Raw genomic sequence first — 26,011 nt, 5'->3', positions numbered from 1 at the left:
CACAATGAAATTACAATGTTTCTTAGAACATAGTGTTCGTCAATTTCTTTCTTTGAACTCAATTAGATGCCTCAAATATTTCAATCAAACATTAACGATCCGAACCGTTTATTTTGTAAGTTTCGATTCATAGATCATATTTTCAAAATTCAATTCAATTCAAAACCATTTACATTTCTAATTGTCAAAATGAAATTTCAATGTTTCTTAGAACATAGTGTTCATCGATTTCTTTGAACTCAAATAGATGCCTCATATATTTTGATTTGACTAACATTTTGCAAGAATGATCTATGAGGTGCAATAGACGGTTCAGATCGTTGAAGTTCAATGTAGAGTGAGTCCCACAACTAATCCTCATTTTTTGAAGAAAATGAAGATCCCTTCTCAAGGCTCTGTAGAATTAAATACATATACAATTATTATAACTTTGGTATACGTCGTGCGTCACAACAATTGTCACGCAATATATGCAATAATTTCTTGGCATAAAACACAAATGGCTCATCTTTAGCATGTCAAACATGTTTTAACACGCATTGTTTGTTAAAAAAAAAATGCATTGTATCATTTTCTACTCAATTATATCATTTTAAGTCAATAGCTTTTTCCTTGACATATAGTTAGTCAATGAAAATGGTATTGGCAACTTGGCATGGCATGGCTTATAATATGGTGGCAATATTTTCCGTCCAGTAAGATGCTAATCTTATTGTCCTTTTGCCCATGGATCTTGGTTTGATTTGATTGTCAATTCGATGCTATATACACATTACGGTACGATCAGGTGTAGTCACTAACTAAGATGAGCTTTAAGCCTTTAACTCCTCTTCTTGTTACGTACACACTATTTCACCTTCTTTTTAATTTTGGTTGTTAATTTGTTTAATTTAATTAATACAAAAAAGTGCGAAAAAAGGATACAAAAATCATTCTCCCTATGAAAACTGCATTTTATATATGTAATTGATATCCAACGAGTCGTTTATGTATTTCTTGCGTTAAATAGAATGATATATCGATCGTATACCTTTTCCTTTTTCACTTGGACAGTTTTCTGTCGTGAGAAATGTTTTGTATTGTACACCAAGGAAAAACACTCTTTTTTGTTTTGTCTATTACTCAACTTTATGCTACATCTAAGGTTTGAAAGTCATTCCCCAATTCTCATATTCATACTCCAATTCGAAAATCAAAAACCTAAATTTTGAAAGCGAGAGGGAGTGAGTTGCAGAGAGATATAGAGAGGGGAGAGAGATGGACATTGACGGTCAAATCGAGATATTGTTGAGAATTGATGGAGATCTACCTCGACGACTGAAACGAAAGGGGGTTTTCGTCGAGTTGTAGGCAGACGAAAAGAGAGAGGTGGTCGACGACTATCTGATAGAGGAATGGGTGGTGGAGGGTCGAGCGGGAGGGACTGTTTGGGTGCAAGCTGTGGGTGGAAGATGAATTTGGTGGGACTGGGAGATGAATTTGACGGTGCAGTGTTGCCTGTAAAGATGAATTTGGAGGTGTGGTGTGGTCTGTGTTGTGGTGTGGAGTCGTCGGAGAAGAAACAGAGGAAGAGGATCAGAGTCGTGAGAGAGCGTCAGAGTCGTCAAGAAAGTGCTTGGTCGTCTGGGAATGTTCTGGATGGCGAGAGATTTTTCAATGTGACCGTCACACAAGATGGTACATTACGTGTCGTTATATAAATTATGGGATATGTGTGTTAAAAAGTTAATAAGTTAAAAAATAAAATTTCTCATCACTTACATAAAAACACGTGGTATACCACCTATGTTCTCTTCATAACTAAAAATTTCTCTAGGATGGGAGAGATTCATATATTTATAAACGGTTGAGTTCTAATCGCAATCATATCTAACGGCCAACTATATTTCAAATACATATAAAAATTTATATAAGGTTCGGTTGGGTATTCAACATAAGCATTTGTTTAACTAAACACCGTTCCCTTCAATTTACCCACCAAAAAGTGGTTGTGTCTTAAATAAATTCATTCGTCACTGCAGGGCTTTTTGCTATGCATGAAGCAAGCAAGAAGTGATGTGGAGAAGTCACATGGTACATGAACTATGCATAACCAAATTTAAGCAGTGCATGGGGGCTATGTCTTCAGCCAAATCACCAAGATAGAAAATCAAGGTGCCATTATTTAAAGACATCACATGCACTGCGGGGTCTTGTATGTGTGGGGTTTAACGTAATCCAGCCGACATCCCATATTGCCATGCATGGTTGGCATTTTGCGCGATTTCTTGGCATTTTATTTATAAGGTTGGCTATAGTACATGTATTTATTTAATACGTTTATTATCTAACGGTCGAATATATACTAAAGAATTTTCTTACCACAAAAAACGTATATATGTTCTACATCCCCATAACTTATACATTCCGACTAAAAATACTCTAACGAACGAATATTACTGCCAAAAATATCATAGTCGACATGATATAATAAGGACCAATTTTCCCATAAGTTTGCATTGGGGTGGTGGGAGTGGGGTTATTAGAAGGAGGGTCGTGGGAGTTTGGATCGAAGTATAGAAATCGGAGTGAGGTGAGGTGTAGGGATTTGTACGAAACATGTGAAAGACAAGTTGAGGGGTCAAAGCCATTTGGAGGTTAAATTATAGTCGTCGCGTGTTTGTTTGCGCATATAAAATTAAGGCAATCGTTGATATATTATTTTTTTTATTAATAAATAAAATTAGACAAAATAACAACAATACGTGTCACAAAACGCAAAAGATCATCGAGCATATATAGGAGTTCCAACCAGGCAACACAAAAATTAATAACTCGTAAGAACATCTCCAAAACAAAAGAGATGTTAAATAATCTAACAAAAGTTACAACAAGCCCCAAATCAGCACTAACCCTAAAACACCTACACCAAAATATGAGATCAACACCATCACAGACGCCACCTGAACACAGTGGATAAATCTACACCTTAATACAATACAACGCCAGATTAAGGCCCAACCAACAAAATCAAGCTGATCTGGCTCAAAACGAAAGGAAAAGATCAAGTCTCAGAGGTAGATATGCGATTACCTCGAGCCTCAGCCAGCGATTCGCAGCCCTTTATTGAAAAGCACCGTACAGAGATTACCGAAGAGGAAAATGCGATGAGGGCTTGGAAATGCAAAAACATGGACGAAGGAAGGAGGAATGACAACCTGAGATGAGGATACAAAGTACTGTGCTCAAAGAACCTGAGATGCAAAAACGGACGAAGGAAGGAGGAAAGAGAAAATGGAGGAGAGAAGAAAACAATAAAAAATTAATAAAAAAAGGTTGAATAATTAATTAAAAAACGTTTGAAGCAGCTGTCAAATTTGAAAGTAAGAGGTAAAGATGTTATTCTATATCATGTTATGTTAGATTTGGCTTTTCGCTTGGAAAACATTGCTGCTATCTTTTATTATCGTTATTACTGATTTGAACATTTTGATATCTTCTTTAGATATGTTCCAACAAAACAAAAAATATACCATTATATACTAAACCCTGTGGCTGTCGTGGCTGACATGCGAGTGCTATACAGATGGGTTGATAAGGAGAGATCCCCTTCCTGGAATCTAGGGATCAACGAACATGGATCGTTGATAAAAAATTGTAGGGTCTTAATTAAATGTTTTTTATATTTTTTAAAATAAAGCATCATCGTTTTGCACGAAAAATTAAAAAAATAAAAAAATTATGATTGCTCGATTTTTTATTAACGATCCGTGTTCATTGATCCTTAAAATCCTCATAAAAGGGATTCAACGAGGATCCAAATCCGGGTTGATAAAATCATAAGACCCAGAAAAGCCTCCCAAGTGGAGGGCCTCCATGATTAACATTATTTATTAACACAATAATTATCTTTTAACAAATGACAAACAACACTCATAAATTCCACAAAAACGCGTTTTAAGCTATTTCGTTGGCCTCTTTGACATCAACGTACGCAGCAGCAGCAGCTGCCCTCACTAATTAATCATTCCTCTAATATATAAGAGAAATGTAAAGGACACTTTCTCAGAGAGAAACTGATTATAGATTTTTTGTCATCTCACAGTTTTACGTTAATTCTCATAATTATAAAATATTGTACAAAGAACATGAGATGGTCCATGGAGAGTCTTACTTTTAAGAAAAAAAATTTAGCATTACTGTATATACAAATATATAATGGAAACACATTACAAACATTATTAATTTATATACAACTAATGTAATTACATTGATGTTCCTGTTGGGGCTGATTATTTTTTCGATTAGAGAAATACTAAGCAGATTTTTTCATAGTGAGATTTTTTATAAACTCTCCACTATCTCATACCAAAAACATAAAATTACGAAGAGTTCATAAAAGTCTCATTTTTGAGAGAGCCTCTTGGTATTTCCCTTTTATGCTAAGTCAAATGGTTGATGATTTGCAAAGGTGGAAACACACCGAGACTTCATGTGAAACGTTTTGACCTAAACACTTCCAATTAATTATTATTATTATTATTATTCTTTCCCAATGACACTAATTAATTAAAATCCTTAGAGTCAAACCGGGGATCAAGATCCACTATAAGTAAGATCTACTTAGGGTTGGTACTTAACCATAAACCTGTACGTGAATGCCATTATATTATGACCCACTACGCATACAAGTCTACAAGATTTACGCTTCTGGTTGTTTTTTCTTTTCATTTTTTATCGTTTTGGTAGGAAAAGATGGATCTTCATTTAAGAAGAAAAACAATGGGTAATCATTCATCTGGGAAGGGGACTTTTGTATTTCAAACGCATTTATTACTTGGCAAAATTATACACTAGTGTAATGCGTGTTTAATATTGAAAGTGGTTAAGGTAGTGTTAGTGTCCCTTTTTTGCATTACACAATCAATGTATTCGTTTTACTATGAGTAAGGTTAGAGTATTCCTCCACTTGTATAAAAACATATTCCGTATTATGAGCACACTGAAAAAATTTCTATGACATGTCTTCTATTAATTGCATTGTTTTGGGAGTTCAAATTGGCTCATTAAAGATGAGGAGCCAAACACTTCATAGCCGGTTTTTCAAAACTCTTCTAATTATGGTCGGAATCCTTAAATATGATTATATCTGCAAAAATCAATAAAATATGATACTATTCGAATTGTATGACAACAATTGATCAGAATCAGTAAAAGTATTACAAACTGACTATTTATTTGCTACAATTATTTAACTAAACGATCTTAATTTTAATTGATTTTTTGCTAAAATGATTTATACAGAACACTTGGTATTAGGCATGATTTTGATCACAAATATAAAGTTCTTTAATCTGCCATAAAGTGTTTTGATGAGGAATTCCTCCTCATCTTTTGAGGAGCCAAATATTCCTCTTGTTTGAGAGGAAGAGTATGTTGACCCATAATATGAAAACTTACCACACTTTATGAGCTCGATTGAATTCAAATTGGGACTGCTAATTGAAAAAATCCAAACATGTTCTCGAATTGAGACCATGAATTTAAATAGGACTCTCAAGCACAAACTCAAATCAAATCCTCAAACCCAAAATTTTGGCAATATTTATTTGATTGATACTGATTAATGGTGAGTTGCTAGACTGACTCTAAAATTTTGGCAATATTTATCTAATTGATATTGAAAAAGTGTCCATATATATATATATTTTTTTTTTTTTTTTTTGAGAAAGAAAAAAGTGTCTATATTGAATTCTCCTCATTATTTATGGAGAAAAAATTAAGGGAAAAAACATTCATGCGCTCTAATGGTGAAAAGAAGTGTTGTCCTTGCACTATGTGTAGGTTCAAACTCGTTGATTTTCTAATCTAATAAATCTATCGTTCGACAAAAAAAAAAAAAAAAGGAGGGATCTAAAAGAAATTTCATTCCTTGTACTTTTGCTTATAACAAGAGATTAATTGTTAGTCAAAATGGTAATTATATTTCAATGTTCAAAGAGAAAATTTAATATTCCTCATGTCGAATCGTATCATATCAGAAATTTCTTTCCTCTTGGTGAGGATCCTGGATATTTGTGAATCGTATTCGTTTATCGTACATCGTGCGATTAGTTTTTGACAAGTGATGCTTGTATTTAATTTTAAATATAAATATTTAAAATAATTTCTAATCGCACAATATATAATGAACGAACACAATTCATGAATTTTTGGAATCCTCACAAACAAGATGCGAATCCGGATTCATGAAAACCTCCCAAATTAATTTAGGCATATATCTATATCCAAAAAATAGTGGTATGAATTCATGAGGAATTTGAGTGGCGACAGAACAACCCCACCTTGGCAGGGCGCAGCCTCGTAGGGTGAAATTGTTGAGACTTGAGATCTTGGTGCGGAGGCAAAGCATGCAGATGGTGTTCTCAGTCTCAGCTCTGAAAATTTTAAATGGGACAACGACAAGGGTCCCAATATTTCTGCCATGCCATGACCCATAAGGAATTTAACGATTAAGGATTGAGAGACCAAGGTGGAAAGTGGCCAGCTCATATTACCCTCCTACTTTCTCCATTTTTTCTTAATTGCGTCATAATTACTGAGTCATGACATCCGCTGTGCTAAACGTGTGGAACAATGTATATGTAGGGTTCGAGAATGGACTGGTGCCGTGGATGCGGGTTAATATTATAAATTGGTGGACAAGGATTGTCAGCCCTTCCACTTCCGATACTCTTTGTGTCTTTCTGTTTTGTGTGGTCACGGTTAAGTCACGTTAACATTTTTTTTATTTTTATAAAGATAATAAGACAAAAATGAATAGTAATATAAAATGTTGACGTGACTTAACCATGACTACACCAACAGGATGGTGGAAAATACTTGTCCTAAATTGGTAATTGGATGGTAAAAGGAAACCAAAATTTTAACCTAGCTTGATCATGAACTATACTTTGTTCCGTCTATATAAAGATTTTTCCTTGTTCACTAATAAATGAATAAATTAACGAGTAATGCTACAGTTATCATATTTTTTATTCTACATTTGTATCATATTTATGATAAAAGTAGGATCCACAAACATATATGGGTTTCATCTTTATTAAAAAAAAAAAGTACAATGTTGTATGAAAAATGTGATAAGAATAATATTTTTGACACTAAGTATCCACTTGGGCCTAGGCTATCAGTCTACATGTCAATATCACACCATATAAATGAAGGATACAAATTATAATGCTTGTTTTTGACACATTTGAGTAGTTTGAAACGATTTATTTGTACATTGACAGTGATACTATGATTATACCACTTCGGTTGGAAGTGTTTTTAGAATAATTAAAAACGTTTTGGCTAAAGTGTTTTTACAATCAATCCTCAATAAAATACAAGTTAAAAAATAAAATAAAATAAAATATATAAAAAAAAAACACTAGAAGTGCTTCTTGCAAAAAGCTCATAACTAAGTGCTCGTTTGGATGTGCTTTTAATGTGACTGAAAACACTTTTGGTGAAAATCTTTTTTGAAACAATCCTTAGTAAAAATGTTAACAAATCCTGGAAAGACACTTAAGGTACTTCATTTCATGGCAGAAGCACATAACTGGTGCTTCTTGTAGAAAGCACTTATAGTGCTTTTGGAACCCAATAACATTTTCTCTAAGAGCATTTTCAATTATTTTAAAAATACATTTCCAAACGAGCCCTAATTCTTCTTGCAAAAGTCATTTCAAGTCTTTTTGGAACCAAAATACACTTTCGTCAGGTTTAGCTAGGCCCTTCCCAAAACTTGAGTAACTCTACATTCTTATCAAAGAAGCTCTCAATGTTAAAAATTAAAAAAATAAATAAATAAATAAATGCCAATCAAATGGCTAGATATAATTTTGTTTCGTAAGTCTTTTGCAAGAAGGAGTGTAAAAAAAACTCAAAAATGTTTCACCACGTCCATTTTTTTTTTTATAAAAATAAAGAAAGTTTAGGTAAAACTAGCTCTTAGTTAATGGTCGTGTGTAAGATAACGACTCATTCATTGAAGGAAATATATCCACTCATCTCCTCTTTACAAATTTTATTAATAATAAATATAAATAGGAGGACCAAGCCAAAACTCATACAACAATATATAGCATTGAAATCTGTAAGTAGAACAAAAAAAAAAAAAAAAAATCTCGACTATGGGTAGAAGCTGTAAAAACTGAGATCATTGACCATCAATGATAAGCACTGCAAATCCATACAATACAAATCTAACAAATCAACAACATGTTTACCTTTCAATAACTATGTGTGCAAATACTACTAATGAAGATGTCATAAGTAGTCGTTTTAGTCATTCAGTAAATAAGCAAAGCATAATAAAACTTTTTTGGCAGTGTACCCATGTTATATTAGTTATTCTCCACTCGTTTCCTCAAGCTACACATACTACCTTAGTAAAAACTAGAATTTCACCACGTCGATTGATATCATATTTATTTAATTTCATTTTTTTTAAAAATGAGAAACATTACAAACTAAATTCTACTACCATACAATCAAATAATAATCTTGTTTGGGCCCAAAATAATATTATTGGGCCGAGCTTAGGTTTATGTTCGGTTCAAAGTTCTTCCAAAAAATACTATGGGCCGTCCAGTAGTCATAAGCCGCCCAGTTAGGTTGGTCGAGTCCTATTGCAAGAAGGATTGATTTGGGTTAGAGCGAATGAGTCGAGTCCTAGTATAATAAGGAGTCTTAATGGAATGAGGATGCTCAGATTTGAGAAGTAAATGTGGCCGGATAAAGAGTGTGGTTCAGAGTCCTAATGGAGGTAGGATTGGCCGAGACTTGGTTAGATTAGGATAAAGAATCCTAATCCGAGTATAGTTATGGTTCGGCCATGACGAGATTGGTTGCTATAAATAAGAAGGGGGTCCATCATTCTAAGCCTCTCAAACACACAAACTGTCATGCGCAAACCCTCGCTCTACGCGAAACCTCTTGACAACCTTGAGATTTTTATTTTCTTTTTCCGCCAACACATCTTCAGTTTGAATAAACATCACTGTGAAAGCAACCGGTGACATCTTCAATTTGGATACACAACATTGTTGCTGTAGAATCAGCTGACCGTGGAGCACCTTTAGTTTGGATAAACAGTATTGCATTGAGGGCGACTGGTTATCTATTCAAGTCTTGGTCAAGAAGGATTTTCGAATCCTTATTGGCAGAGGTCATCTCATTATCCTTCTCGGCGAAGTGAGGTGTTACAGATTACTACATTCGGCACATTGAAAGCCGAATTTGATATTGAACTTCGCAGAACTAGCAGCCTTGTCTTCAGGCTTTAGAACCCAAAGGCCGAGACGTGTTCCTTCCTCGGTTGCTGTTGCAAGATCAGGAAGTCAATAGCGCGCCTAACGCCACATCAACATATTTCACTCCTCGGTCGAGCTCGGCCGACGAGTTGGCACACCCCGCATACAACCGAATGACGTAATTAGCTTATTAATTATTCGATCTACGCACCACGTAAGCTTGATAGTTTTTAGGATCAACAAACCTAAAAACACTAACCATGGAACTAGTTCACCGGATCTCATTTTCTTTCCATTTACTGCTTATTGTTTATTGGCCCCCACCTCTTTTTTAACCGCGTGGCTCGTGGGCCGTGGAGTCCAGCTAGCCACCCTATTCAATTCCTCGTGTCTACTCTCCACCGCCACCACTAACGGACAACTACCGTTCACACTTGCGAATCCGAGCTGCAATCATCTGCGACGCGCGCCCATCTCTCCAACCCACCTCCACCCGCCACCTCACCGCTCCCGTCCCACCGACACAGATAAACGCGGCAACTGGGTCCCACTTACCACCTGCCCGCACTGGCCCAGTCCCTTTCCAAAATTGCCTACAGGATATTATCTTACGAATATTTGCATGTGTCCCCCGTCTGCGCTTCAATATTTGTCAAAAGGATCCATGAATAATTATAAAAAAGTCCAGCTCTTTGGTATAATTTATTTCAGGGCTTTCAATCTAGTGTGATCAGGTGCATGACTGCAACAAATTGCAGGGTGCCACGTCAGTGAGGTGAAATCTTAGTGGTTGAGTGGAATCAGATTTTGGTAGTGGAAGGTGGATTCTTCTACGGAGGGAGGAGAGAGAGCAGAAGGATTGCCCCGTTTGTGTAGGTGAGAGGATTCCATTTACCTGATTCTCTGACCCAAATCATTCACAAGCCCCCAAAAGTGTACCATTACCCTGTCAATCAAACCCTCACCTATTTATTTATTTTCTCCAACTTTATTTTGTGTTTATTTATATTGGTAAGAATTTATCTATTTTCTCGCTGTCAACCAATAATAAGATAATTACGTTGAATTCATCTAAATTACAAAAATAAAAGTTTGAACTTATGCATAGCATTGATCGCATTGTGTCCAACTTTGTTAGATTCATGTCTACTTATCTATTTTATTTTAAAAGAATGATAAACCAAACCGTTTTTAATTTTTCACACACTTCTACGTGATTTTACTATTGTTTTCGTTGGTCACTTAGTACTACAGTCTAGTGGTATTCTTCTTCACTCATTTGCCACCTAGTACTATTACTGTTTTTTGTTTATAATTTATTTGATTAGATGATTAAAAATTAAAAAAAAAAGTGAAATTTTTTTAAAAAAAAATTATCATATCCCATTCTTTTACAATTGTGATTATGATTCTTCGTGGCTAGTAAATCTATCTTAAAGCAATATATGTCTTTTAGCTTTTGAATAGGAATTTAATCCTATTCGGATTCAAATTGTGGAGATCCTGGAGATTCTCACATCTTAGTCATTCATCGTGCATCGTACAGTAAAAAGTTATTTGATTTTTTTAATTTAAAATTAATCATAAATAGTACCTGACGAAAACTGATCGCACGATATACGATGAACGACTAGAATCTATAAATCCTTAAAATACTCACAAAGTAGATCCGAAGATAATCCTCTTTTTTTGGATGGTACTAGACAAATTACAGTTGAAAATCTGTCTTCAACTGAGCCAATTTTTCAGTCCACGACCAAAAGCATTTTGAATGCATAAACATACTATAGATAACACATGTGATGTGCTGTTCCTTTTTCCACAAAATTCAGAAATTACGACTAGGGTAAGATACATATTTACAAAAGAAAAAACCCGTCTTATCAATGACATGTAAATATTTGTCCGAAGATACATAATTTTATAAAATCAACAATTCTTAACATATTTGCTGACTTTTAATATGTGTTATTTAAGTATTTCATTAGTTTTGAATTATTAAACGAGTGGGAGGTAGTGAGAAGTGATGCAAGTGCGGTGGGGAGGGTGAAATAATAAGATTGTTTAGTACAAAATACAGAATGGCTAGCCTAAGTGTCCGGCAAATGAGGCGCGAGCCAAAGTTTATATTTTGGTAGATCCATAAAATTCCTAAAACAAAAGGATCCATATAAACAATGAACTTTGCACACAGATAGATAGAGGAAGTCAGCAAGTAAATTCCCCAATTGCTTTTTTTAAATGATTTGTTTAAATTTAATTCTTTGGAAGATTGACTGGGGCTCATCCTTAAAAGCCCATTCCCTAAGACTTTCAAGGGTAAAAAAGGCCAAAAAAAAAAAAAAAAAAAAAAAAAAAAGAAGAAGAAGCACGGCTGGATGCACAAAATTTTTATAATATAAGTGGTTAAATTTTTTTTTTCTTCAAGTTTTCAACTATTTTTATTATGACACTTGATGTACTTAACTGTATTATTAATTCATTGAAAAATCTCTTAGGATTAGGGTTGGTGAGAATAGGGTAAAGAGTTAAGTGATAGACAGATAGAGGATTGATTTTTAAATTTTTTTTATTTTTTTTTATAGATTTAGAGTTTGATTTCTTAATATTACAAAAAAGACGAGTTTTCGTTTTAAAATAAAATGAAATGTCTATTTAGATTCTCAATTTTACATCTTTACATTGAAGCTGTTTGTAAAATGATGGTCAAGCAAATAAACATCCTTTGTGACGTTAGAAAAAGACGTAAGATATAAGAAAACAGATGACCATCTCCTAAAAAAAAAGTTCAACTGACAGGCAATATAATTAGTTGAGTGGATATTACAAAATAAAAAAACTCATTAGAGGCATGGTTCATAAATAATTAACACCATTCACCATGTTCTCGAAATCTTAATACGAATGCTCTTTTTCCCAATTTCACTTGTATAAAGCAAAAAACTCTTGAAACCTCTCCCAAAATTTCAGTATACCAAATTCACCAAATACCTCTATAGTCATAAATAAAGACTTGTGAGTGTGAGTAGTTAAACCGACTCATAGATCAAAAGTTCAAAACTAGTTGGGAAAAGGTCTCTTTCATGGAAGACCATCTTGCTCTTCTGTCGACCAAAATTAATTGAATGTCAAATTGGGACGAATTTGGGGCATTTGATATTTTCACATTTGTGACATTGAAAAAGTGAGAATTTAGAATTTATAGCAGCGGTGCACTTCTCCTACATGCATGGTAACACATAGTGTGTTCTTTCTGCAAATAAATAATACAATTTCATAAGACCCTCGTAGCATTTATTATACAAAACTTGTACAAATTAATACAAAAAAATACTAACGAGATTCTCTCAAGAGCGGAACTCTCTGCCACCTAGTTATGGAGCTAATGAAGGCTTAGGAGGATCACTTGACCCTTCTCACTTCCAAGTTTTTGTTATATGATTATTTGTATTAAGTTTTTCTTGTATTTTTTTTTATATCAAAATCATTAAGGTTTTGACATTTCTGGTCTATTGAAAAGTATGATACTTTGATTTTTTGACCCTATATCTTCAGATAGATATAACTCATGAATAAAATTTGTCATTTTGTTTTTTTTCTTCTCTATATTGTGTCAAAGATCGACGATTCTAATCATGTCACATTAGAAATGTAGAAGTTAATATACATAATACATTTAAAATCATCTTCAATGAGTTTTCAAACTATGACTTTGTGTTATTATATAAGCTTTTGTTAGTTTTTTTTTTCACTTTAAGCTTATGAATATTTAAGATTGACCCCAATAGTAAAATTTCTGACTATGCCACTATTTTTAGCGTAATGTTTTATAATTTTGATATGAAAATTAACTTTAAATTGTGAAGTGATAGAGAATCCACAGTCTTCTTACAATTTCTAATAAATACATATATATATATATATATATGTTAATCTCTCGCTTCAACCCTCTCTCTAACAGTCTAGTCTCTCTCCACAGTAGTGCATTTTCCCCAACAAATTACATAGTACTCAGTTTTCACGAACTCTGTCACGATTGGATCGGTACAAAATCCTCTCCCTCTCTCTCTACTTTCTCTTTCCTCTCCTGTGAGCTAAAGCATTTGAGCAAAGTGGGAGAGACCGACCCAAGTGAGAGATGAAATCGGAGCCACAGCAGCACAAGTGTTTGTGGCAATAAACAGACCGAGCTAGTCCATGGATTCATACTGATTTCCTTCCAACAATTTCTTGGCCTTTCTTTTCTGTTTCTTTCTCTTTATCCATTATTCTCTTCTCTTTCCCTAATTAAAAAGGTACTGTTTTTTTCTCTGCAACTACTTCTCTCACGTTTGCTACATTTGGCTCCTTCTGCACAATTGGGTAACCACTGGTTTTGCTATCTGTGGATTGATCTCAAATGGGTTTTGCTTACTTTGTACTTCTGGTTCTTTTTATTACACTCTAGGATTGAAATTTGAGTAGAAATATGCTTCTGTTTTGCTATTAGTTCGTTTGGGTACTTGAAAGTGATTTAATTTTTTTATTGTTATTTGGTGTGGGAAGTGATCCAAATCTGTAGTTAATATGTAAATGCATCTGCTTTCTGTCTCTTAATTTCTGTAAATCTTAATTGCTCTTTGTCTGGGTTTATTCTTCCCAATTGATTCTTAGATAAAAGATTTTCCTTTTTCTCTTTAATATATTGAATCGTTTATGGGGTCTGTCTTGCAGCTGGGTTAATGGATCTAGTGACGAAATGATCATGCTTCTGAGGGAAAACTTTTTATTCTTTCCTTTCTTTTAAAGCTTATTGGGTGGAAAATACATTTGGGTTTTGTAGAATCTAAAGGTAAATCAACTTTTTGAATGAAGTTATGACCTCACCAGAAAAAGAAAACTCTTTTGAATGAGGAATTGTTGTGGTTTTGCAATTGTCTTGGGATTTAAGTTAAGGGACATTAGTGGGTTTCTGCCTTTTTCACCTCTCAGCCTGTTTTTCTCTTGTTGGAGCTTTCCTGGATGTCTTTTGATTGTGTATGAATTTTAATTTTATTTATTCTTTTAACAGATTCTTGTTCCGCGGTCTGCATCATTTGAAATCAAAGAATGGCCAGACCTCTGCATCGAGGTCCGTCTGGTCCGCGGATCTCTGGCAGTAGCAATGATTTTTTGGACTCCCAAATGAAAGATAAAACAGATAAAGAAGATTTGGACAGAAGAGCTTCTTCTGATAATAATAGTTTTGCTTTTAGATTGCCAGTTCGAGTACTTTTTCCGGACAATTCTCCTTCCAAACATGGAAATACCGAAAATGGCTTTGCATCCGATCCCTTCATGGCTGGTACTCCCAGAAGTCGGCACAAGTTAATGCTGCTACTGTTGAAGTTAAGTTTAGTTTTGATTGTTATTCTAGCTCTTACCGGATCCTTTTGGTGGACACTCTCCATCTCAACAACTTCAAGAGGTCGCATACACCATGGATACCGGCGACTCCAAGAGCAACTTGTTTCTGACCTGTGGCATATCGGAGAGCTTTCTCTTGGTTCATCAAGGTTGAAAGACTTGGAGTTTTGTCCTCAGGAGTACGAAAATAATGTCCCATGCTTCAATGTTTCGGAGAATCTTGCCTTAGGTCTTACGGATGGCAACGAATATGACCGGCATTGTGAGAATGGGATGAGGCAAAATTGCTTAGGTTCTTCCGCCTGTGAATTATAAGATTCCTCTTCGGTGGCCTACTGGTAGAGATGTCATCTGGGTGGGGAATGTGAAAATAACAGCACAGGAGGTACTTTCTTCTGGAAGCTTGACGAAGAGGTCAGCTGTGATTTCTCTTGTTAGCAAATGTTGCTCTAATTCTATTAACCTGTCCTGGTTTTGCTTTAATTTTGAGTTTCCAGTGTGCTGACAGGATGATGATGTTGGAAGAAGAGCAAATTTCATTCCGTTCAGCCTCCTTGATGTTTGATGGTGTTGAAGACTACTCGCACCAAATTGCAGAAATGATAGGACTGAGAAATGAATCAAACTTCATACAAGCTGGGGTAAGTGGATTGGAATTTGTGTGTATTAGTTGTTGGAACCGACCCCACATAACAATGGAAACATTCGTTATCATGTTCCTTTCCCTTGATTGATTCCCCTCGTGTAGTTTATTTAACTTATATTCGGGTAGAATTTTAGTCACGCAAGTTGACATATTTATTTTAATGCACATAATCATATTGAACAAGAAGCTGTTAGGAATATATATGTAGCATTTTCGCCAAGCAGTTGACATCTTTATGTTAATGCTCCTTATTGAACAAGAAGGGGTTCTAGCCTAACCCCCAGTCCAGAATATTCAGTTTAAGAAATGAATCAGTATCCTTTTTTTAGTGGTAGTTGACATGTGGGTTAATATGTCAAACATCGCCCTTGGCAATGAAAACTGCAGCTCAGTAATACGCATTTCAAACTGTTTCAAGCACTTTTACATTTGACATTGCTTACTCCATAAGAGACTGCAAATACTTTATAACTCCTTATGGTACCCTACCAAGCTGCTTTTTTAGCTTTGGTTCCATTTACATGTACACATGAACACCTGCATACCACCTAGAAGGGTACATATGTCATATCCATTGGTTTCTGATGCGTGATTGATCATTACAGAAATTCTTATGTACGGATCAGATTATTTCAAAGACAAATAGAGCATACTGTTGTTATATTATGATCACATTGTAGTGTATTTGCTCTTTAATGTACTGCAACATGCTTTATATGCCAGATGGACTGTGGTATGTACACACTTGTGTCTTATGTACATATTATCAAGATGTGTGGTGGTTGCACTGAATTTAAAACTCTGCTGTTATGTTTGAATTGGTTAATGAAACTGTCAAAATTAATTCTGCAGGTGAGAACCATCTTGGATATAGGATGCGGTTATGGTAGTTTCGGAGCACATCTCTTTTCCAGTCAGATCCTAACTATGTGCATTGCGAACTATGAGGCTTCAGGAAGCCAAGTTCAGCTGACTCTTGAAAGGGGTCTTCCTGCAATGATTGGTTCTTTTATTTCGAAACAGTTGCCGTATCCATCTCTCTCTTTTGATATGTTGCATTGTGCAGCGATGTGGGATTGATTGGGACGAACGGGGTAACGCTCTCCTCTTTAACAAGTGTTTTCTTTTGTGCCTGCATACACCACACCTTTTAACCAATGCTACTAACCAACTACTTCTAACTGTACTCCATGAAGTGCCAATATTTTAAATGTTCAATCTGCATTATGTTCTTGTTTTGTGTAAACTTATCTTGGAACCTAGCACATTTTGATTGTAAGATCTGTCAGAAATTGTGTATAAAAAAATGTACAGAATCCAACGAATACAATTCTTTCTGTATTATTAAAGCGTTTTCAGAAAATAATTAGACTGTTACTCTTTAGAAGAAATATTTAGGCTACTACTTTTTGGATTTACAATTTTGTTGAGAAGTGGGATTGCAGAAAATATCACATTCAGCTATTAATATACTAAAAGACTAATACTTTTTGGATTTACCGTATATTAATCATATGTTCAATTATGTTCGTACGACAGATGGGATCCTCTTGATTGAGGTTGATAGAGTTTTGAAGCCTGGTGGGTACTTTGTCTGGACATCACCTATTACCAATGCTGAAACATTTCGTCGTAACAAAGTGAATCAGAAAAGGTGGAAGCTTGTACATGATTTTGCAGAAAATCTCTGCTGGGAGATGTTATCGCAGCAAGATGAAACAGTTGTATGGAAGAAGACTAGTGAAAGGAATTGTTATAGTTCACGGTAAGGAAACTAACGTGGATTTTCTTTTGAACGTGGGATCATATGTGTATGGTCTTTAGTGCACAAGAATAAGAGCCAAAACTGATATGTAGTACAATCTACGTATTTCTTCAGGAAACCAGGTTCAGGTCCCTCTATATGCAGCAAAGGTCATGATGTTGAATCTCCATATTATCGACCACTCCAAGCCTGCATTGGTGGAACTCAAAGCCGCAGATGGATTCCTATTGAAGGGAGGAAAACGTGGCCTTATAGGGCAAATCTGAACAAGAGTGAACTTGCCATATATGGTACTTGTTATGTTCCTGATATAGCCTATTTTGTAGAGAAAACAAACAAATGCATCGCTCAGCCTCTGACTAGTCTATTGTCTCCTAATTTATTTTAGTGAAGATCATATGGTTCATGTGTGTTGAAATTTTCACGCAGGATTACATCCAGAAGAAATCACTGAGGATGCTGAGACGTGGAAAATGGCAGTACGGAATTATTGGTCTCTTCTGTCACCATTGATATTCTCAGATCATCCAAAGAGACCTGGCGATGAAGATCCTTCACCACCCTATAATATGCTTAGAAACGTACTTGACATGAATGCTCATTTTGGTGGTTTTAATTCTGCGTTATTGGCAGCTGGAAAGTCTGCATGGGTCATGAATGTGGTCCCAACAAATGGACCCAATTATCTGCCCTTGATCCTTGACAGGGGATTTGTTGGTGTTCTGCATGATTGGTAAAGCTACTTTTTCTCTCACATCTTTTTCCCTTGCAATTACTGTTAAGCATCATGTTTAACTTGGAACTGTTTAGCCAAATTTCTTTCGCTAAACATAACATCTCTGCCTAGTTATAATTTCTTGTGATCTGAAGTCTTGTAGCACTAGATTCTTTTTTTCTTCAAATGAGCTCGCCAGTATACTTTCACATGGATAGGATGTATCATTCACGAAGGAGAGAGTTAGATTGCATCATCTAACCAGGGATTTTTCTGTCCTGCATGTTTAGTAGTAGGTAGCTTAGTGATCCTTCCCCTTTGTTAATCAGTGGTGTAAAACCAAACAGGAATTTTCTTTCATAAAAAAGACTTCAAACTTCTTGTAGTGTCTTAAATTATGCTGACTTTACACAGGTTTGATGGGTAAATTCTTGATGGGGGAAATAATTCAGCGTTAATATACTTTTGTAACTCTGGAGTTATCTGAAAAAAAAGCAGTGAATACTGAGGGATGTCATTATACTATAGGTTTGTGAAACGACATTTGTAACTGTTGAATTACAGAACCCAATGGATTGAATTTGACATAAAAGTGGCATTGTCATGGCATTTGATTGGTTGAAAAGTTGATTTGCCTCCAGCATGTTTTACATCATGGTCTGGACTCTGGACTCTTATCATCATTTGTAGTTGTAGGAAATACTGCGTCGTTGTTCCTTTGTAGGGTTTTGTTTTAACAAGAATTTTTATCTGTTTCTAGGTGTGAACCCTTTCCAACATACCCAAGAACTTATGATATGGTGCATGCAGCAGGACTTCTTTCACTTGAAAGTGATCATCAGCGCAGATGTACCATTCTTGATCTATTCATAGAGATTGATCGATTGCTTCGTCCAGAGGTACCCATATTAAATAATTCTCATCACATTTCATCTACGGTTAGTTTACCAGTCCGTTTATTCCAATATAGTTTCAGGCAGAAGAATGGAGGGCTGTTAACTAAATTTTAGACTCAATAGAGGAAATCCCCTTTTAGGACTGTCACACATCAGTTATACGTGTGTGTGTATATATCTGTTTACATGTCAGGATGTAACTGGCATACATTATTTTGTCTTGTTTTGTACGGTGTCTTATACCGTCGAGGCTTATGGAAATAAACAACGACGTTAACTTCAGTTCCACCACCAAAACGCAATAGACGACTTATAGGTGCTATGTAGGATGGCTTTTTGTTTACTTCATTATGTTAGTATTTAGAATATCTCCTGATGTTAGTGATTGTTTGCAGGGTTGGGTGATAATCCATGACAAAGCTTTTCTTGTCGAATCAGCAAGAGCTCTCACGACAGGGCTGAAATGGGAGGCACGCGTGGTGGAAATCGAAAGCAACAGCGATGAGAAACTACTCATATGCCAAAAGCCTTTCTTTAAGAAGCAAGCAAACTAATACAGCAGTTTCAAAGGGAGCCTGAGATATATGGTGGTAATATCACTTGATTCATATTCATTTACATATTTTACTCAATCATCATAAAACTCTGCCATTGAAAGGAGAGGGAACCAAAATTTTTGGACAGACGAAACCAAAGAAACAAGGGACGAAAGAAAACCAGTGTTGAGTCTTGTAAAAGCGACACAAACCCGTGGAGCCGGCCGTAAGGCCGCCATGGGACATAGGGCATGTAATTATTATGGTATTGAGGTCCGGAGCAAAGTGAGAGAGAGAGGAGTGTAGGATTATATTTTTAATCTTCCATGTAATTTCGCATTGTAACTATACAACCACATGATTTAAGATTGTGAAGATCATTACAGAATAAACAAATGCAGTCTGTTATAGTGTAAAAAACATGCTTGTCAATGCTTTATGTCAAGCACCCCCAACCTCAATAATTGATTGAATTACATTTCAAAGCTTACAAATCACGAATTTGGCTACAATATTTACATGTGTTTGGTATAATAACATTTCACATTTATCTTTATGAAGTGGCAAATGGCATTAGTTCTTTGTTTAGTGGCATCTCTTTTTTTCAATGTTGGAATAGGTCTCGAATTTGAATGTCAATCGTCACACTTATCGAAACCAAAATTTGAAATCCATATATTTCTTGCTTCAACCTAGAAGTCTCGAAACTTAATGACCTCGTATTATTTAGAGTGTTCTTGCTTGACGACTCAAGTATCATGAAATGTGCACTTTGCTAACTTCAGTTTTTTTTTTTTCGTCTCTCTTTCATACCTAAAGTTACCATTTGCTCCCAAAATCATTCTTCCGTTAATTTAGTCATTAAATTCTCTGTTAAACGATGACGTGGCTAACCTTTGGCCCATGAAAAAATTTAAAATCATACAAAAAAAAAAAAATGGGCAATAACAAAAATCATAAATCTAAAAAAATTACAAAAAAAAAAAAAAAAAAATCTACAAAATTGAAAAATCTTTGCCTTCACTTTTCGACTATCACTACAATCCCGTCCTCCTTTGTCTCTTTTGGGGAGTGAGCATGTCATATTTCCGGCGCTCATGTCACTAACATCTCCACCATGCACCCACCGAGCCAAAGCCAATTCCGGACCGACTACTACTAAGTCGTCGTCATTCCAATTCTCGGATTTCACCGCCAAACCAAACGCCCATTTCTAATCAATTCATACCCGCTTCGGATTCGTACCCAAGACTTGGCTACACGATGTTCAAGCCAAACGACAGCGTTTTCGACAATGCGACGGAGATAAACTACACGGACATGTTCGACTTGTAGATGGACACGAGAGAGAGGAGTACCTAGTGGGATAAAGATAGAGGGGTGCGTTAGCGTGGATTTGGAGTGGGTCGGATTGGTGTGGGTGGGGGAGAGTCCCGCAGTGGTGGGGGTGATATGCAGAAGGTTGCATGGGTGGGGATGAGAGTGATAAGAGAGAATGTTATTTTACTTTTAACTTTTCAACTTTTATGTTTTATTAGTAATTATTATAAACTTCGTATTTAACTGTGATTGTGTAAATCGTAGATTAGATTTGATATTAGTTATTCTTTCCTATTAGGACTTGTATTCCTTGGAGGAGAATGATTATTCCCTCCCTTATTACTATAAATAAAGGCATTGGGTAAGGGGAATAACACATCCTCTACACAACCCTACAAACACATCTCTCTCTATTCCCTCTTAGTGTTGTTGGCCCCTTCTCCCTTGTCAGATTAAAATAAGTCACAACACGTTATCAGCATGCTCCTACCGCTGCGCTTAGGAATTTGACGTGGAAGTTTTCTGCATCAAACCAGTTAATCAATAGCATTACGCAATCAGGTTCTTTCAAAACAACGATTTTTTTCTCAATATTTTTGCAGTCCTGATAGTATGAACATTCACCATAATACATGACCCAACTTTACGTTTTTTGAATTTTAGATTCTACATAAATTGTGTATGCATTATATCCATAATTGTTGAATTATGTGAATTCGATATTGCCATGAATTGCATCAAATATATGTCCATGCATTGAATTATTTGATTGAATATGCATTGAATTAATCTGGAAATCAAAAGCAAAAATTATTAAAAATAATTTCCTAAGGTTCTTCAAACCCATGACCTGAGCCACCCACGAAGCTATCAAGCTCCACCTGGAAAACCCGACGCTTATGGCGTCGAACCCATAAACTCTAACTCACTTACAGTGAGACCACGACCTTGCCGTGCAATTTTCAGGCAAATTCCGCTATGGTGTCGTGATTTTGAACCAAAATCATTGAAATTCCAGAAGATTTTCATCGAATTTAGGTGAAATTCAAGTTTGAATTTCTTGGGTTTCCGTTTTTCCTTCCCCCCGACGTCGAGGTACTTCCTCCGTTACTAGGACTTGGCTTGCCGTCAAACCCAGGGCCTGCACCGAGAACCATGTCCTAAAACCTAGCTACTTGGGCCGTTTTGGACTTGACTCAAGGTCACTTGGGCTTTGCTTCTCTCGGCCCGCATCACAGAGCCCAATTGAGCCTTTGTTGGACTCAGCTTGAGACACCAGCCCATAGCTATGGTGTCCCAATGTCCTGCGACGCACTGGATTGTGTCTCCCCTGGGTTAATCTGCCTATGTCGCACCAGATTCCAGACCGAAGCTGGAATATTGATGCATTGCACGGCGAAGCACCAGAGCATATCTATGTGTGGGCTTAAAGCCCTACCTTTCTCCCTACCGCACTTGATCATCGCCTATACGGGCCTCTATTTTTGGACCCATGTTTTGCAAACCGTTTGTTGTTACTGGGCTCGCAGCCTAAATCCTTTTTTTTTTTTTGGCCTGATCAGCTCGTGCCTACTTCAGCCCAATTTTGGGCCTGGATCTCACGACATATATTTGCTTAGCCCACCCGTGGGCTTTGGTCTATTATTTTGGGCCCCGAATTTACTTGTTTATTTTTTTAGATAATTTGAGCTTTATAATTTTTCACCCGCACTTTATAAGCTGAGAAAGCCACTACCATGATCTTCATCGAAGACACATTCATGATGCATTGCAAACCAAGTATGTTGAGGAAGATCCACGAACACTTTGGCTGAACGCTTTGATCACCAAAATGACATTTTCTTGCCTGAAGCAAGACATGATTGGCAGCATCTGTGCTTCCAAGACTTTAAGTCAGTGAATGAATATAATTATGAAGTTTGTCGAACCCGATCACTTCTCAAGTTTGTAACGAGAACTTGACCGAAGAGGATCTCCTGGAGAAGACATATTCGACCTTCTATGCTACCAATATTGTCTTGTAGCAACAATATAGGTCTCAGAAGTTCACTAGTTTTCGAATTTGATCTCTATTTTACTTCTCGCTGAAAGCAGAATCATCTATTGATAAAAAATCATCAAGACCTACTGAGGCTACTGCTGTGCTTGAAACACATTATAGTACAAACCAACGCCCAAAACGCCAACATAGGCGTGGTAGGGGCGGCCAGAAGCAACCCCGTCAAGGTCAACAGAGCCAAGGCCCATCTAAGGGAGGAAATCGAGCCCATAAACGCCTTAACTTCTCTTCTAAGGCCCCAAACTTCAATAATAAGGGTAAAGCACCTGAAACCATGGATGCGGACATATGCTATTGCTGTGGTTCAAAGGACCATTGGTTTTGTGTTTGTCGTGCTCCCCAGAAGGTTGTAGCTGAATATCATTCTCGTCGTAAGAAGTTTGAATCAAACTTTATGCAAGTGGATAAACTGAAGAGTACCAAGATAGAGGTTTCTGACTTTCAGGAGGCTATTACCCCTATGGAAGATTAGAATCTTAGTCATAAACTATATTTAGTTGCATTTAGAACTTGGGGGCCGAATTCCACATAATGGCCGAACCCCCCTCTTATTTTTTTGTTTACGTTTGAACAATTTTCCTTTATGTTTGGATTATTAGTTGGTGATTTGTTTTTGGATATTAAGTTTTTAATTACCATCTTTGAATACTTAAATTATTTTGAATGGATATTTATTTTAAGAACTTTTATGCATATGGCCGATTCAAATTAATTTTTATTTCTAGGTATGACTAATGGGAAAGTTAGTTGTTTGGCAGATAGTGCAACCACACACACCATTTTACGTGAACGCATCTATTTCACTAGCTTCATATCTAAGAATGCACCTCCGACAACCTTCTCAAGCCTATCCAACCTGATCAAAGGATATGGTGAGGCACGTATAATGTTGTCCAATGGTACAATCTTGACCATTGATGAGGCATTTTATTCTCCATGTTCCGGAAGAACATTATTGAGTTTCAAGGACATTAGAGATAATAACTATCATGTTGAAACCTACGTAGAAAACGTAATTGAATTTTTGTGCATAACTTTCTACGAATATGGCCACAAGTGTATTCTAGAGAAGATGGAGTATATCTCGAGTGGTCTATATACTATGACCATACGCCTTATAGAAAGCCACTATGTGGCTAGCCCTACCTCTACGACTGTGCACGAAATTACACTTTGGCATGATCGTTTGGGACACCCTGGACTGAACAACGATGTGCCATATCCTCAAATCATCACACGGGCACCCACTAACCTAAAGTTTAGGTTCGATTCAAGGAATCACATGTCAAACCTGCTCCATAAGAAAACTTATTATAAGCCTTTTTATGACAAGATTCATTCGAATCCTCATACTTTTCGACAAAGGATTCAAGGGGACATTTGTGGACCGATTCACCATTCCTGCGGACCATTTAGATATTTTATGATACTGGTTGATGCTTCCACACTTTGGTCACACGTGTGCTTGTTGTCCACAAGGAACACTACATTCTCCAAACTGTTGGTTCAAGTTATCAAGCTCAAGGCTGACCACCCTAATTATCCAATCAAATCTATTCGATTGGATAATGCTGGAGAATTTACATCTAAATTTTTTTATGACTATTGCATGTCGGTTGGGGTTGAAGTTGAACATCTAGTACCCCATGGTCATACCTATAACGGTCTGGCAGAGGCATTCATTAAGCGCTTACAAATGATTGCTCAATTGTTGGTTATACGTACTAAGCTCTCGATCGCTACTTGGGGCCATGCAATATTGCACGCAGCCATGTTGGTCTGCCTGAGCTTGTTGTGACCCAACTATATAACGCCCTTCAATTGGTTATGGATACGAACCTGACATATCGTATCTGCGCGTTTTTGGTTGTGTGGTCTATGTGCTAATTTCACCTCCCTTACGTACCAAAATAGAACCTCAGCGAAGGATGATAATCTATGTTGGATATGATTCTCCTTCAATCATTCATTACTTAGAACCTTTGATAGGCGATCTGCTTACCGCTCATTTCGCGGATTGTCACTTCTATGAGATAATCTTTCTGTCATTAAGGGGAGATAAGAATGTTAACGTTCCTGAAGAACAACACGAATTATCGTGGACGACTCCCACTTTGTCTCATTTAGATCCCCGCACCGCTCAGTCTAAAACTGAAGTGCAACATATATTAGATCTTCAGAGCGTAGCTTATAGCATGCCAGATGCTTTCATCGATCTAGCACGAGTGACAAGATCACATATTCCAGCTGCGAATGTGCCCGCAAAGTTAGATGTACCAAATATACGACATACTTCCCTCATGGAAGCCTGGGACGTCACTTTGGCCGATCCACATACATTAGCAACTATCCAATCCTCTGCCCCTACACATAAGTGTGGCAGACCACTTAATTCAAAGAATTCACACCCCCGGAAGAGGAAGCCCATGGCACAGGATCCTCTTAAGCCTACCTTGAGTCCGACTCTCCCTTACTCCTTCTATCCAACTCATGAGGAAATTTAGATTACGGAAACGTCCTTGAAGAGACGAATCCACCTTTCAAGAATCAAGAGATTTCAGTCCATTATGCTAGCTTAGATGATGTTTGGTGTAGAAATGAGATGATTATTGATGATGCATTAACACATGTAGTAGTTATTGAGATAATGTTGAGCGATGACATTGAACCCCGTTCTGTTGATGAATGTTGACATAGAATTGATTGGTCAAATTGAAAACAAGCAATCGAAGTCGAACTCGATTCGCTTGTGAAACATAAGGTGTTTGGATCTGTAACTGATACTCTTCCATATGTAAAGCCTGTTGGTTACATGTGGGTTTTCGTTTGGAAGCGTAATGAGAATAACGAAATTGTGCGTTACAAAGCTCGTCTGGTTATGCAAGGCTTCTCACAAAAACTAGGGATTGACTATGATGAAACTTATTCATCCGTTATGGACGTAGTAACTGCGTATCTCTATGAGGATCTTGATACCAAAATTTATATGAAAGTTCCCGAAGGACTTACATTGACCGAATCAAATATTTCCAAACTTCAGAACATGCTCTTAATTCGGCTGAGGCGTTCATTCTACGGTTTGAAGCAATTCGGAATAATGCGGTATAACCATTTGAGTGAGTATCTGAAGAGTCAGGGATATGTGAACAATGAACTATGCCCTTGTGTGTTCATTAAGAAGTCACATTCCAGTTTTGCGAAATTGTTGTAGTTTATGTCGACGACATAAACCTCATTGGAACTCCTTAAGAGCTAGAAAGAACTGCCCTGCACACCTTAAGTTGGAATTTGAGGTGAAAGATCTAGGAAAGACTCGATACTGTCTCGATCTCGAGATAAAACACCGTTTTGATGGAATCTAAGTACATCAACTGAACTACACTTAGAAGGTGTTGCTGTTTTAACTTGGAT

General features: G+C 36.4%; 1 protein-coding gene and 1 long non-coding RNA gene across 2 annotated transcripts; one reads left to right on the top strand and one right to left on the bottom strand.

Moving 5' to 3' along the window:
* Positions 1-2,677: 2,677 nt before the first annotated feature.
* LOC125476962 lies at positions 2,678-3,525 on the bottom strand. Its single transcript, XR_007258246.1, has 2 exons — positions 3,073-3,525; positions 2,678-2,942 (listed from the first exon to the last, which is right to left on the bottom strand). It is a non-coding gene; the product is annotated as an uncharacterized LOC125476962 (long non-coding RNA).
* Positions 3,526-13,239: 9,714 nt separating this feature from the next.
* On the top strand, positions 13,240-19,718 carry LOC103961918 (probable pectin methyltransferase QUA2). Its single transcript, XM_009374563.2, is given in 11 exon segments — positions 13,240-13,640; positions 14,329-14,954; positions 14,956-15,077; positions 15,172-15,304; positions 16,162-16,374; positions 16,376-16,403; positions 16,849-17,074; positions 17,189-17,364; positions 17,504-17,807; positions 18,550-18,688; positions 19,081-19,718. Coding segments are annotated over 10 exon segments (2,088 nt in total). The 5' UTR covers positions 13,240-13,640; positions 14,329-14,366; the 3' UTR covers positions 19,240-19,718.
* Positions 19,719-26,011: the final 6,293 nt, after the last annotated feature.

Source organism: the organism of the source record quoted next, unplaced genomic scaffold, assembly GCF_019419815.1.
Source record: "Pyrus x bretschneideri cultivar Hongxiangsu unplaced genomic scaffold, Pyrus_bretschneideri_v1 Contig2, whole genome shotgun sequence".
In the NCBI taxonomy this organism is placed as follows: domain Eukaryota; kingdom Viridiplantae; phylum Streptophyta; class Magnoliopsida; order Rosales; family Rosaceae; genus Pyrus; species Pyrus x bretschneideri.
The sequence above is the reverse complement of the archived record's forward strand: the minus strand, read 5'-3'. Positions and strand labels throughout refer to the sequence as shown.